Source organism: Corticium candelabrum, chromosome 13 (assembly GCF_963422355.1).
Source record: "Corticium candelabrum chromosome 13, ooCorCand1.1, whole genome shotgun sequence".
Lineage (NCBI taxonomy): Eukaryota > Metazoa > Porifera > Homoscleromorpha > Homosclerophorida > Plakinidae > Corticium > Corticium candelabrum.
Genome location: NC_085097.1, coordinates 655,213 through 670,000, shown reverse-complemented (window position 1 = coordinate 670,000; position 14,788 = coordinate 655,213). Strand labels below are relative to the sequence as shown.

Below are 14,788 nucleotides of genomic sequence, written 5' to 3'. Positions count from 1 at the left end.
AAGTTTGGTTCTGTTGCCATGGTAACAACAGCCCTGTTGTTTCCATAGAACTCAATGGAAATACAGAAAAGTTTCACACTTCAAAATTCATCTCTTGTGCTTTCCATAACAAACTAACAAAATGCTGTTGAAGCTACAAACAAGCAAACTTTGGGGCTTTGTAGAACGTCATATGAGCCACGTGATTCCTGTAATTCCTTTCCAATAGAGATGTTATCCTGTAGAATAGAGATGTATCCTGTTGTCAATCAAGTCACGTGCAACTGATACAAACGCTTCAACAGCTAGCCTTCACATAAGGCATCAAGCCTAGGTTACAGCTTCAGATCGATTGTGGAAGAAGGAAAGAGGACACTCTAGGCACCACCAATGTAACCTAATCATAATGTCGACCAGAAAGTTGAGAACACTGCTGACACAAAGAAACCGATTCTGTAATGGATGATAGAAACAGCATGTTTGATGGCATATCTGCAGTCTCAGCTGAATTGTCTGCGGCTATATAAGTGAGATTTACATATCTTTTTAATATTACTAACTGAACATCATGGCTTCAAAAGCACTCCAAGTACAAACACACAAGTTTGTTACATTTGTGTGTAAAGTAGCACACAGACATATACATGTACATGTATAACTGACTACATAAGATGCAAGTAAATATGCATGTAGCCCAAGATAATAGATCATATTTAGGCCAGACCAATAAAATTTCTTGATGCTCAGATTTGCCAATCCAGTTTTGAGCTCGACCAGAATAAAAACAAAATTTTGATGCGCGCATGGGTAGCCTTTGAACTGCTCCTTAATTCCTAGCGCCATTTCTTTGCTCCCGAGCACATGGCTACTGGCACTGCTCATTGTGTGTCAATCCGCTGTCATCCACTCACTGTTTCCTCTCAAAGCTCGTGCTGTCCCATTCGCACCTGAGCTTCTATGCTGTCATACATTTACATACTTTAAACACAAACTGAATTGCTTGTTTTTTAGCATTTGTTTAAGCAGCCGGTATTTTAAATTTAATAAAGCATTTGTTTAAGCAGCCGGTATTTTAAATTTAATAACTGAAGTGTTGTCTAAGGTAAGACAACAAAAACTGCATATGCTCAAATGTCATGTGTTCATGTGTTTTCTCTTTTTTCAGCTAGTTGGTCAGGTTTCTATTCCAAAAGACCCAAGCATCAAGAGATTCAGTTGGTCTAGCCTTAGATAACAAAATATCAGTATTATTTCAATGCTCCAACACTACTCTGTCTATTCCCTGTAAGTGTGAACTCGGAAGTGAGTAATGAAGTAGAGGTCACACCAGGTGTGCTCATTAGAGCACTAGGAGCTGCTCCAGTTGGACCATGTTACAACAATTATCTTAAATGGTTCCAGTTGCTGATCCATTGGTCTTACAAGATAATTGGATAATAATCATTGCTCCACCCGTTTGTCTTTGATATGCAAGTTTATCCTTCCCTTTTTGTTTATAGGAAGAGCTTAGATAATTTGATAAATAGAAATGCCAGACCTAGCGGTTTCTAAGGATACCGAGATCATCCCGGAAGACCAAAAAACAGCGGAGATATTGATGAATTTCAAAGTTCACACTTACGGGGAACAGACAGCAAATTAATTACTATTATGTCATACCTTTAACAACAGTTCTGTATTAGGCAGATGCAAAACATCATCAAAAGTTTGAACTGCTACAGAGCAAAAAGCAAGCTCCAACACACCTCGACAATGGTATCTCCTGTAACATCTCAGTTTGTTACCAAGACAGCACATGTTCTAAACCAAAGGACTAACGATGCTGAGTCCACTGTCTCCAATATATTTGGACGAGCATAAACAAACAAGTCTGAAAACAGGTAACACATCCTCTCCTTCAGCTTGCGACCACACACCTACAAAACACAAACAATGATTTACAGCAATGCATGCATGTGCTCTGACTTCACAATTGTAAAACTAACTTTCTTGAGACATCCTTCCTTTATGAAACGTCTTCCAGGTACAAGAATATCTGGAACTCCAGACAAGCTTCTTTGGATACGCAGCATCTCTTGGAAGTTTTCATGCTGACGTATGTGTTCATTAATATGAATGGCAACTTCACCAATCTTTTTACAAGCAGCTGTTCAGAACCAAAACATGTCAAATATGCAAACAAGATGCATTAATTAATTACAAAGTACACAACTCCAGTTATTAGATCAGATTACTTCTGACAAAGAATCGGCCACTGTACCAATGCCAGACTACAAGATATAGACATGTAGAAAGTGACATAATAAGTTCAGTAGTTAGATTCAATGCTACAGAGTTAATGTTTTAGAAATCTTTGTTTAGTTGCAAACTGCTGCTCTCTGTTGACATTAATTTTGCACTATAAAATGTACAGTATATAGATATATAACAGCTGTCTGTCTTAATTACTCATTATATAGATAATAGAAAACTACAATTTATAGAACAGGTTGCTGTCAAGCATTGATCATATATGGCCATGTCTCAAACCAACAAAGCGTGAAAAAAATTCGGCATTAGACATTTACTGGCCACCTTAAATCCCATTTTATTCAGTCATTAGTGTTGTCATAATGCTTATTCATGTTTGACAGAACTTTTTTTGATAAATATGTGGTGACTAGTCATAATACAACTAAATTCATGAAAAGCCCATGGTAGTGTAATACTTGACTTTGGCCAGTGGACACTGTAATTGAAGTTATGAATATTACATAAAAAACTGATTGTAGTTGAAGAATTAGATGGAAAATGAATCTAGCTAGTACATATGAGTTCCATACGTATTGTTTGGTATGATGTTGGTCAATTGGCTATAGCATATAAAAATGGCTGTAAAACACATGTTGAAGAGCAATTAACTATTTTCAGCTGTAGATGACAATATATATGCTACACTTCTATAAAGATCTCCTACAATGCAGAAACTCAAAACACGCTGACGGTGACATAAATTTTTGATGCAGATGACATTCCTTGCAGTGACTAAAACGGACCACTATGACTCGTAGCCCTCACTTGATCAGTCATGAAGTACTTGCAATAAATCATACATCATGTTGCTAAATGTATGACAAAATTGCAAACTTTGATTTGCCCTAGATTATGCAATGAAATAATTGACTGTAAAATTCAGCTAAGATATGCAATGATACATGACTTGCTTGAGGCAAGAAAAGATAATAAAAATCTAGTTATACATATATGTACTAATGCTTGCTTGAAGCAGCACAGCCCTTCCATGAAATGAAATCAACCTACTTTAATGACCTTCTTGTAGCCAAAATGGTCTTACCAGCTTGGAAATACACTTTCAGATTATATAACCAACATAATATGCAGTACATTGCAAGGCTTGATGAAGTCAAAAGTAGTTTCACTCTTCCAATTGCAAAGAATAAATTAAATTCCTATATTGAGTCAATCTATTGCCACTGCATTCTTGAATAGCATGCCAACAGTGCTGTCGCTGATGTACTACAAATATGTGTATTCGTAGTGTGCAGAAAACTAGTTTTCTTACAATGAAAGCATTAGCGGCAAACGTTTAGGCAGCTGCTCTAAAGAGTTTCCCCAAACACCATTCCCTAAAGTATGGCATGTAATGATGGAGTACTATACAACACCTAAAATTTAGCCCCTGCATGATCACTAGTGATGGTCTAGAGAATGAAAACAAGCTATGCATTGTTGCTTGCAGAGCTTCCTATTCACGCAGCCCTTCAAACTCCAATGATGAAAGAGTACCAAATAACTGTAAAGTACTATGGTAAATATTGAACATTGTCTCGTTAAAGAGATACTTGACCACTTGACATGCATTAATTAAAGTGGAAGAGTTGCCTGATTAGAATACATCCATGTAGCATAGGAAGCTAAAAGTGAAGTAATTTCCAAAGTACAATAAGTCTACCTTGAACACCATGAGTGGATACATGTTGTGAACCAAACTGTTTGACCTTAGGAATTCAGACAAGCTGCAGCTGGTTCATTTCTAGTCTGTACTTCAAAGAAAATGCAATTTGCATAGTTGCAAACAACGATAGTATTCTAAGTCGTCTATAATCTATAGTGATATACACAAACAGCATTTGTGATGCACTCACATCATCATTTGCATTGATGACAGAATCCCTGCCCACTACTTTAGGAATGCACCTTTCTTCAATAATAATTAACTAGTTACACACCATTGGATGTCCGACCAGACAGCTCCCATGTTTAGATAAATAAAAACATAATACCGTATTTGTCCAGTGCTCTGTGGTGCTCTGTATCAGTCATCTGTCGTGCTCTAATTTAACCAACATCTTCAACTCACATATAGTCTGTGGGCTGATTGCCCTATGGAGAAGTTCCGCTCCCACCTTTTTAAGAGAAAGGTTTCTTGATTATAACCAAGAGAAGACTCAAATTGAAGGCTATCGCACTTTGTTGGCAATTGCAAAAGTAGTCAGTTTTCTTGATACACTTATTTATTATACTCGAGCGAAGCAAGCAGACTTAACGTTGTCTGGCGTGTTTGTACGTTTGTATATAATTCTATAATAAGTCTTACACTTTCGAGGACTGTTTCTAATTTAATAGGTGTAACTAAATTATTTTGAAACTCAAATAAGCGAAAAACTAAGCACACAAACTCTGTTTGAATGTGCGAAGCAGGCCGCGTGTGTCAACATATGCAGTATGCACATTTCTATTCAACTTGAAGCAATTTGTTGACGCAGCTTACATATTATTAGTTGTAAACAATCATCTATAATCAACGTAATTTCTATTTTATAACAGACTGTTTTCCAGACAATGGATGCGTGCCTACTAGCAATCTAGACTCATATGGTTACATGAATTTCTCAACTAATTAAAGAAATTGCAAACAGTAAAAGTTACATGTTAAATCGTAAAATTTAGCAACACAATTTGATTAATTAGAAAAGCCAACATCAAAGTTTTCTGTTTATAGACAATTTCAATTTCAAACATTATATTAAAAATTTTGTACAAACCAGAACACTCTAATATTGTCTGACTTACATTTCATGGAGAACGATCAAGCCAGCTTCTAAAACGGTGTTTAACTAAATTAACATATAAATCAGTGACAGAAAGAGCAACACCCGCCTTACTAACACATTCTTTTCAATTGCAAGCATCAGTACATTACACGTGAGAATAATCCAAGAGGCTATTACCATCTTTTGGACAATCAAAATTACACAAATAAGACAAACTCTAGCTAGACGTCTGCAGAAAAAGGGCATGATGAATCCGCACATGCAACAACAACGCCGGCTGCAGAAAGCCAATTAAGTGTACAAACCCATTGTCATCAACTGCAGGCACTGTTAGTCAACTGCTTCGTCTTCAGCACGTACCACTCCTCGATCAATAGTTTGTTTACAGTGTCAGAAACAAAAAAATTAATTAATTAAGCAAGCACAATTGTGAAAGATTGTATCAGATCGCCAAATGAGTAATACACTTGTAGAAGCAGCCAGAGTACGCGGCCATGCAGAGTACACAATGACACACGAGTGCTGCTATAACAACAGAATATGGAAACTTGATTTTCATGCTGCTGAAGTAAAGTACTACACAAGCTGTTAGCGAGACTAGCTCAAAACGAATCTTGCTTGTGTACTTAGAAGAGTCCTAGACACAATGCTTGCAAGGAGGAAGAGCCATGATGCATTGTGGCAGATTAGAGCACTTTAGTAGTAGAATCAAAAGTCGTTTCTGGAAAAATCACAGCGGCTAAGCCACAGTGTCACATCTCCACTCTAAAATTTTTAGAGCTTTTAGAGCAGTTTGATTACCTCAATCCATCTTGCCGCAGAAAGAATTTGAAGAAAAGATTGATTTAAAATATTTTAGAAAAGACTAGAGTTTGGAAACAAAACGTGCAAATTAAACAAAAAGAAGTATTCACAAGTAATTCGTTAGAGGATAGTGTATTTATTTGAAGGTAAATTGGCGTACGGCACTGCAATTGAATGTTGCATTGGAAAACAAATGATAGTTTAACATGTCCGCCGAAGCAACTTTCAAGCATGGAAGACTTCCCAGTTCTAGCTAGTGGGCATGGTTGGATTAACGTATACATCAACGTTTCATGGATGACGCTTCCTCCTGCACCCTGGCTCTCTTGAAAAGGCTGCGTTGTGACTGTTCATCAAGTTGCAATGTATAGAGTGCAAGATGTCAGTGCTTCAAGAACATGCCTTATGAGGTTAAGTTCAAACGATTGAGTCATCGCTAATATTCTCTTTCATGGTATTTTGCAGACAAGCACTATTTTTAGCCTGTTGTATCGTTGGTACATCAGGGCTTCTTGAATCTACAAACAAAGCCCTAAACGAGCTTAGACAGGGCAGGGTAAAAACACTATAGCCTCGTTTCCAGACTTTCAACCTCCACAAAACACAATGCGACAGAAGATGATGTGGTACTTTCAACAACTCAAAATTGATGCACAGGAGTCTACAGGGGATTTTTAGTTGCTCTATTGGAAATAATAGCTTGCGTACCAGACGCCAAAATGGCATCAAGCAATCGTTGAAATCGCTGTAGTAACCTGACCATTTTTGTGAGTGCCAACAAGTCGAAATAGTTTTAGCACCACATTATCTACTATTTTATGAAGTAAAACCTTCCTCTTAGTAGAGTGGCAGCAGAAGTGCAGAAAACAACAGCTTTGCGTGATTGGCCCACAGACTAATACTTCTGTTTGTGCATGCATAAACTACCTGCATGAAGATGACTGTCACTTAAGCCAGTGTATTATACTACAACTTTCTCAAGATAAAACCTAGCACGCACGCACGCACACACACACACACACACACACACACACACACACACACACACAAACACACACACACAAACACACAAACACAAAGACACACACACACACACACACACACACACACACACACACACACACACACACACACACACACACATGCACACGTGCATACACGCACGCACACAAGCACAATCATGCACATGCACGTAAGCATGCATACACATGCACACGCACACATAGCGATTTAACAAAGATTTCTGTCTATAACAACAAGCAATTCAATTCTGCACTGCACGGATAGCCCTGGTACCGTACAAAATTCTTGTAATTTTATTACTTTTACCTAGCTCTGATTGCTGTCTACAAGCGATGATGTCCTTATATATATATATATATATATATATATATATATATATATATATATAAGCTCATTCTGCTTTCACAGCTGCCTATGCAAGTGTGAGGATTATGCATCATAACCACATGTATAGCCACAATATCTAAAGGCTTCCATTATTAACTAGAAATTTTAAGAACTTTTTCTCTGAAAAAAGAAGTAGATGTAGGAATTATATAAAAAGTACAGAAACAAGATCTATAGATAATATAAACCAAAGCCAGACATTATCAGTGAATCCTTCCAACCCCAAAAATGGAAAATGTAGGGAATGTGGGGGTTGGAAGGATTCATTAGTGATGACTGGCTTTGGTTCATATTATCTATAGATCTTGTTTCTGTACTTTTTATACAATCTCTACATCTATATACCTAGAGTGTACATGTCTCCATTAGGGCCTGTAAGACTCTCATAAGCATGTCTAAAATTTAGCGCATTTTCATTAGCGTTAATTAAACCTGTTTATATGTAACAGCTTTCGTTAGACCTGATTCACAGGTAGTTTACTCAAGTGGTTTATAGGTCTACAGGGTTTCCTAGCACACATTGCACGAATATGGATCCTAATTTTTAGTGCCTTTGCATTGTTCTTTCTTCTGTGCGTCTATAACTAAATATGCAACGGCAGTTGGAATAGAACTTGGCTTAGTAGTCAAAGCTAAAGATTATCACATACGGGATATGCGTTGCAAATGTTGAGTTCCTGTATAAATTGCTATGTGTACGTAACTATTTGTCAATGGTGCTCCTGTGTGCGACGCAGATCGCAAACAAATTTCAGACTAGACCGAACAATGGCAAACATGATCGAAGTAATTACACAGTTTTGGTAATAAACTCTTTCATAAACGCGTCTGGCCTATCTGATTGGCTCTTCATCCATTGTCTCTGGTTGCCATGGACAAGCAATCATAAATACTGCTTCGTGATTGGCCCGAACTGTGTAATAGCGTTGATCATGGTCATTGGATCAAGTCTGCTTGAAAGTAACACAATTTTAAATTAACATTGATTTCGGTTTCTCTAGTCACCAAAAGAATAGAGTTCGGGTAATTCTAAAGCGTTTTCTCAAGTTTCACAGCCGTACCTAACATACAAAAAGAGATCCGTGGAGAAGAAGAAGAAGAACAAAATTGGCACATGGGCCTCCGAGGCTAGCAACTGTTTTCTAGGTTGTTAGATGATTAGTGACCAAAACAAAAATAGAATATAGTACACAACGTACTATACAAACATTTCATTTCGTTGATTTTGAGAAATCTTAGTCTTCATTTACTATGTTTTCTAAGCGTGCAAAAAGATGACCACGCCTCCACAACGCTTCATAACCTGGGCAATCCCTAACCTCAACACTAGGCCTTCCTTCACTTTCGATGGTCCTTCCACGCGAGAATAGCAATGAGGCGGTATCACGTGATGTTGTCTCTGTAAAGCGAAGGGAGGCCTAGTAACTCTATGTCATTAAACAACTTAACTAATTATGTCATTAGGAAAACCCACCCTTTGTCGGTTTGTTCATATTGCTAAAGACTTGCAAAAAGAGATCAGGTGTGTTTTCGTATATAGCAGGTATGCCGTCATACCAAAGGTGTTGGAACGGAAAGGTGCGAAATGTAGTCAGTAACTATGCATGCTGGCCTTTGCGATGCTGCTTACTGTTTAGTTAGCATAGAGAAACGAGCGCAAAGACTGTACGGCCATGTCGCGCGCAAAAAGACAATGTGCAGACTCTGTCCTCTCTTGTCATTGACTAGAAGACTATGCAATAGCGATTAGGCTACTGTAAATGTACGCTTTGTCTTAGACTATCATCGTGCTCCTGGAATCGATTGAAAGCCATTGCGACTACGCATGAAATTTCTACATGGCTGATGTCTAGCCGCGGCCTTCCAGACCCGTGTAGCACCAATTCAAAATCGTGGAGGACTATTTTGAATTGGCGCAACACGGATCTGGGAGGCCGAGGCTAGCTGATGTCAGCCTGAAGCTATTCCAGAAGCAATCGCTGCACGCGGCTAAAAGAGATACCTTCACTCGCTGCGATGTAGGGAGAATACTGGAACTATTTGCAACCTACAAACACGCCCAAACGATATTCTTTGGTTGGTGCACGTCTGGCGTACAAGCTGTTGTAGCACACTAAATGACAACTGTGAGGTGGGTGATTGTTTACTGATCTCCGCATGTTTCAGAGGAAATAATCAGGAAGTAACTCAAATGTGATTTACAGTCAGCCAATCATCATTTGCGAAATAGGTCAGGTGACAAACTAGTTTGTCACATGACTTAAAGAGTTATTAGGCCTCCCTTCGCTTTACGAAGACAACATCACGTGATACCGCCCCGTTGCTATCCTCGCGTGGAAGGACCACCGAAAGCGAAGGAAGGCCTACTGTCGAGGCTAGGCAATCCCTACATACGGGGATTACCGTACCCTGTGATTACAACAGTTTCCTTCTTTGACAAATTACATAAAGCTGAACATTTCTTTCAGATTATTCCTTACACTAATCTGGCATTTTTCAACACAGTGAAACATGCTGATTCCTGTTTTATAACTATTACACAACGTTTTTGTTTCTTCCATTGCATTACTATTTCATAAAATGAAGTTTAACAGCAATTTATAATAAGCTGCATTCATCATTTTCAGTTTAATTAGATACACTTACCATCAAGTTTAATCCAGTCTAAATCATCATGGGGAGTGTACTTCAGCAACTCTTCCAATAAAAGTTTATACCTGAAAATAACAGCCAAAGATAAGTTTTCTGCACCTCACAAGTAATGACAAGTATAGTGTCTACCCCGCATAAGATGAAAATGTTGGCAAAATTTTTTATGCTTTCCCTGAAAACATGCAGTGGCAAATTTTATTCTGGTGATTCTATATCCTGAACTATATTGATATTTAATAAGTAGCTGTTGTATTTCTCATGTGTACAAATACAGTTTTCCTGAGCTTCCCTCCATCGCCACCCTCACTGTCTTGGTTACTTGTTAATTAAACCTCCCTGCTAGACAGGGCAAGAACAACTAAAGAAAGTCTGAGGTTTCATCTGGGCTTGTACACTGTACATTTTTTCTATGATACCAGTTGAACATAGATGAATTCATCACACTGTGCAGCAAAACTGTTGGCCAAATTTATTGGCGCATTCAATTGGGCTCTTCCAACTATAGTGGAAGAACTATAGCAGTTGAAAGAGGGGCGTGCACACGGAGCCTCTTCTGGAAGAGGATGGAAGAGCCCAATCGAACCCACCCTATATTAGTGGCAGCTAATAAAACCCCAATTCAACAAAATTAGTTCCACACCAATATTTCATCTTAGCTATGCAGTATGCTCAAAGTGTGTCTAGCTGTATCTATGCAATTAACATGACTCTGATTTGCCTTCCGCAGCAAGTGTCGGATATGGATAGTGTCTCAATAATATCATTTAACCTACATACCTTAAGCAGACTTCATGTAGCCAAAACAAGCTAAACAAAATGCCTACTTGCACAAATAATCATTCTTAATGGCTTGATTTTGAACCTACGTATATGGGCAGACTGTATTCACACTATTACTAGAAATAAATTATGGGTCACAAGTTTACACTACATTTAGTGCTATAAGTCAGCTATACTTTTTCAAAGCAGAACAACCCAACATTGAAAAATTGACCATTGTCAGCAATTTAATTATCAAAAGACATGAGCTATATCATTGGAAAGTTTCAATTTGCCACAGCTACAGTTATAAAATTGCAAATGTCAATCGCATACATATCACCGTCAAAAGGTAATATTAATTAAGAGTAGCATGTGCAGCTTGCAGTAATCAGAAATTTCCTACCTGGAAAACTCAATGCTTGTGTTATAAACTTCACAAAGTAAAATGGCTTTAAAATTAGCTGATTTACAGCTGCTATTCACTATACAACAGTAACTGACTTTGGAAACATAGATAAAGGCTGACACATTTACATTAATTCAAATTAAGCCCCAGTTGCAGACAACAAATTGGTAACTATGACACGTACACTAAAAATTAAAAACAACAAGATAACCTGAGTGAGCAAATATCAGCAGACTGCTCAGTATAGATTGTCATCCTGTTAGTTGCTATTGTTGATAACAAACCATACCTTGGCACTCTTTGGACAGGCATAATAAGAAGAGAAAGCAGAGACAGCCCTGAACACTCTGGTCGACATTCCTGAGCCCTTTTAAAGCCATCAAATTTACTAGAACGTTGTGTCCACTCCTAAGAAATACATGTATAAAAGCAAGAATACTACTTTACAACAACACAATTAATATATAGATGTTGATTACCATGGAACATGCATGCATACTAGTACATTGTGTTGCCCCAAACATGAAAAGAAAACTCCAATAGCAATTAAAGCTGTGTTTACATCGTCGCTTCCATAGCTATGAGCCTTCTGAAAACTAAAATAGGATTGTTGCAACAAAGTATGAATTTAGCTGTAATTTTCCTCTTGACTGTACTACTTGTAAAATCTACCTAAAATCGTACAAAGTGACTGTTGTTTCATGTGAACACAAAGTCCGTAAATAGTCTGTAATCATCAAATTACAATAACAAGAGTGATCAGATACAGAACATAAATATAGCTTGCGTGGTTATGCAATGTTAGGTTCTTGTATGAATGTCGTAAGCCAAGAAAGCGATTGATTTTGCATTAGCAGTTATAAACAAGTAAGTTCTGTTGTTTATTTCCACGAAGACCCGGCAATCACAAAATGAATTACACTGTTCTAGTAAGAAACTCTCATAAATGTTTCTCGTATCTAATTGGCGGTTGATCCATTGTTGCTGGTTGCCATCAAGTACAATCAATTGCAAATGCCACTCTGCAATTGGACCAAACTAAGGAAGTGGCACATTCCTGAGTATGACAGACATAGTCAGCTAGCCACAAACATAGCCTTGCACACCAGAAGTCAGCAAGCCATACGTTTTGACAGTCAGGTGATATATGTTTTGAGTACGTTACTCGTTTAGTCACGAGAAATCAAATATACAACTAGATTGTTCACAAGTATCAAAAACTTCTACATCATCCAAACAAATATACTGCAGACTGGGAACTTTTGGCAACAATAATATTTGGCAAATGGTCCAAAATGTCTTTTTAAACTTTCACAAATATTAATTTTGGTAATTTTGGTGTTCTGTCACCGTATGGTCAGTACACAGTGTGTTCCTTCTTCCGCACTGTAGCTCTGGCATTTCGATGCAGATATTGCACACACACAGAGACAGATGCACCACATCTAAGCAGGAGTCCATAAAAGCCATATTAATTAATTAATGAACTTGAAGGGCTCCAGATTTTGCAGTAAATGTGATAAACACAAATACATCTTTAAACTTTATAGTGTAACTGCAATCCTGTAACTGATGGATAGATTTTTGGCCAGTTTCGTAACAATAGGTACTGTATGTGCATTCACAATGGAACCTCCAACAAATATTGACATATATTAATTGTAGCAATTCTCTTGTCAATTGCCAAATTAAAACCGTCACCAAATGTCCTAGTCTACAGTAATTCTATTATTTTTATACTGTTATTATACTACCATCATGTTTTCCTTGTGTCACATTTCCATACAGCAACCTGACTATTCTACAATGTAGTCATACTTCAGGTTCTACAAAGCCACCAAAAGGACGTGTATATGCAAAAATACAACCGTGAGATTTCAAAAAAATTCAATGTCTGAGTGAAATTAATTTGCACAGATTAATTTGTGTAGTTATAAAACAAGTTTATGTAAATCAACTTCAACAGCCAACTCCAGCCAACTGCAACTAGCATAGTCTGTCCTGTATCAACAACAATCAATTGCTCAAAAAAGCAGCAAGAATAAACAAACGATACACAGATAATTAAGTTAATCTTAGTAGAAGGACTATCCATACACAAATAACTAAAACTTATTCTTAGTGTTCACATTCACAGCGTCTTTGCAAAGTTTGGTACGTAGCTGTTACATTAAAACTGTGGCCAACAATCAAGAAGAAATAAACACACACAAACACACACGCGCGCGCGCATGCACACACCACTGAAACCTGGAATTATGCCAATATCCACTATGGGCTTCGGCATTGCAGAAGTTTCAGTCTTTACTGTTGAATTCGACATTCAATTGGTTTTCCCTTGGCAGATTTCGAGTTGATGGTTTTTCTTATCTTGTTTGGCCTTGCTACATCCAAGATAGATCTACTACAGCGCATATGAAAAGTAGTCAGTCTTCGGATATCTACTTGAGTGATTGCCCAAGTCTCACAACCATATACAACTGGCATCACTAGTGACCTGTGTTTAAAAACTCGCAGTTTTGTATTCATGCTAAATCCTCGATTTGTCAAAACTCTACTCTTCCAAGAAAAAATGTCCTGCTAGCTTTCTGAATACATTCAACAACCTCTGCGTTACAATCCCCAAACTGAGTCACAATGCTGCCCAAATAGCAAAATTCAGAAACATTCTCCAGAACATGACCAGCTATCAAGATGTTTACTTCTTTAGTACCAATGCTTTGGATTTTAGTTTTTTCAATGTCGATCCTTGTACCCCATTTCATACAAGCATCATGGAAAGCATTCACCATCTGTTGCAACTCACTATTTGATGTACCTATAGCCAAATCATCAGCATACATGGGAGCTTTGATCTTATGTGTCTCTTCAGGTTTTACTCGATAGTTCATGAATAGGTCACCATCTGTTCTGTAAGCAATCTCAATGCCACCACCCTTAACCTTGTCCAGTGTCTCATGCATAATTATGTCCGTTTCCCCCTATTTCGTACAACACAATCTGTACTATCGTGCAGATCAACAATCAATCTTCCCACTTCAACTTCTATGCCAGAATCTTTGAGAATGTTAGTGAGAGCATGCAAGCTAGTGAAATCCATAAAATAATTTCAGCAAGGTATAGAGACTTTCATAAGAATCAGAGATCAATGCCATATTATCAGCATATTCAAGGTCTGACACTGACGCCTCTGATGTAAAGGTTCTTCTCGTTTCCCACTACGTCAGCATACAAGAGGTATGACAAGCACAAGCCAACATCTGGTTGGTGATCAGTACCAGCAAGTCTAATCATAGTATCCAAATAGAGGTTGAATAGGGTTAGAGCGAGTACACAACCCTCCTTGACACCAAGGGATACAGGGAAATGATCCAAGATTTTACCATAGGTCCTTACAGCAGCAGAAGTGTTGTCGTGCAATGCTTCAATGATATTAAGTAACTTAGATGGCAGATGGTAACAGTACTGAAGTACAGACCAGAGAGCTAGCTCTATTGAGTGAACCGTAAGCCTTGCAAAGGTCAACAAAACATATGTACAAAGGACGACGATACTCGATTTCTAGCTTTTTCCATCAACACCCTGAGTAGTCAGTGGGCAAGGTCTCAGGAGATGCCCAAAAATCGACTCCCTGTGTACCCAAGCTAAGACACAAGTTTCTTTATACCGAACGTTAGATGGTTCCAAATGCAACTATTTTCCACTTGTCCCCCTCTCAAAA

General features: G+C 37.9%; 2 protein-coding genes across 2 annotated transcripts in view; both read right to left on the bottom strand.

The window, feature by feature from the left end:
• The window catches only part of LOC134188427 (FYVE, RhoGEF and PH domain-containing protein 6-like), a 19,584-nt gene extending 7,067 nt beyond the window's left edge, over positions 1 to 12,517 (bottom strand). Inside the window, exons 1-7 of the mRNA XM_062656597.1 lie at positions 11,740 to 12,517; positions 11,547 to 11,663; positions 11,357 to 11,475; positions 9,894 to 9,964; positions 1,965 to 2,125; positions 1,798 to 1,895; positions 1,639 to 1,741 (exon numbers count right to left, since the gene is read on the bottom strand). Of these exons, the coding sequence (XP_062512581.1) occupies positions 1,639 to 1,741; positions 1,798 to 1,895; positions 1,965 to 2,125; positions 9,894 to 9,964; positions 11,357 to 11,475; positions 11,547 to 11,591 (597 nt within the window). The 5' untranslated portion in view covers positions 11,592 to 11,663; positions 11,740 to 12,517. The remainder of the gene's footprint in view (positions 1 to 1,638; positions 1,742 to 1,797; positions 1,896 to 1,964; positions 2,126 to 9,893; positions 9,965 to 11,356; positions 11,476 to 11,546; positions 11,664 to 11,739) is intronic.
• An 834-nt stretch (positions 12,518 to 13,351) lies between these two features.
• LOC134188429 (uncharacterized) lies at positions 13,352 to 14,328 on the bottom strand. The gene has a single exon (XM_062656599.1). It carries the CDS (start codon positions 14,028 to 14,030, stop codon positions 13,614 to 13,616), a length of 417 nt encoding a protein of 138 aa, XP_062512583.1. The 5' UTR covers positions 14,031 to 14,328; the 3' UTR covers positions 13,352 to 13,613.
• Between the last annotated feature and the right edge of the window lie 460 nt (positions 14,329 to 14,788).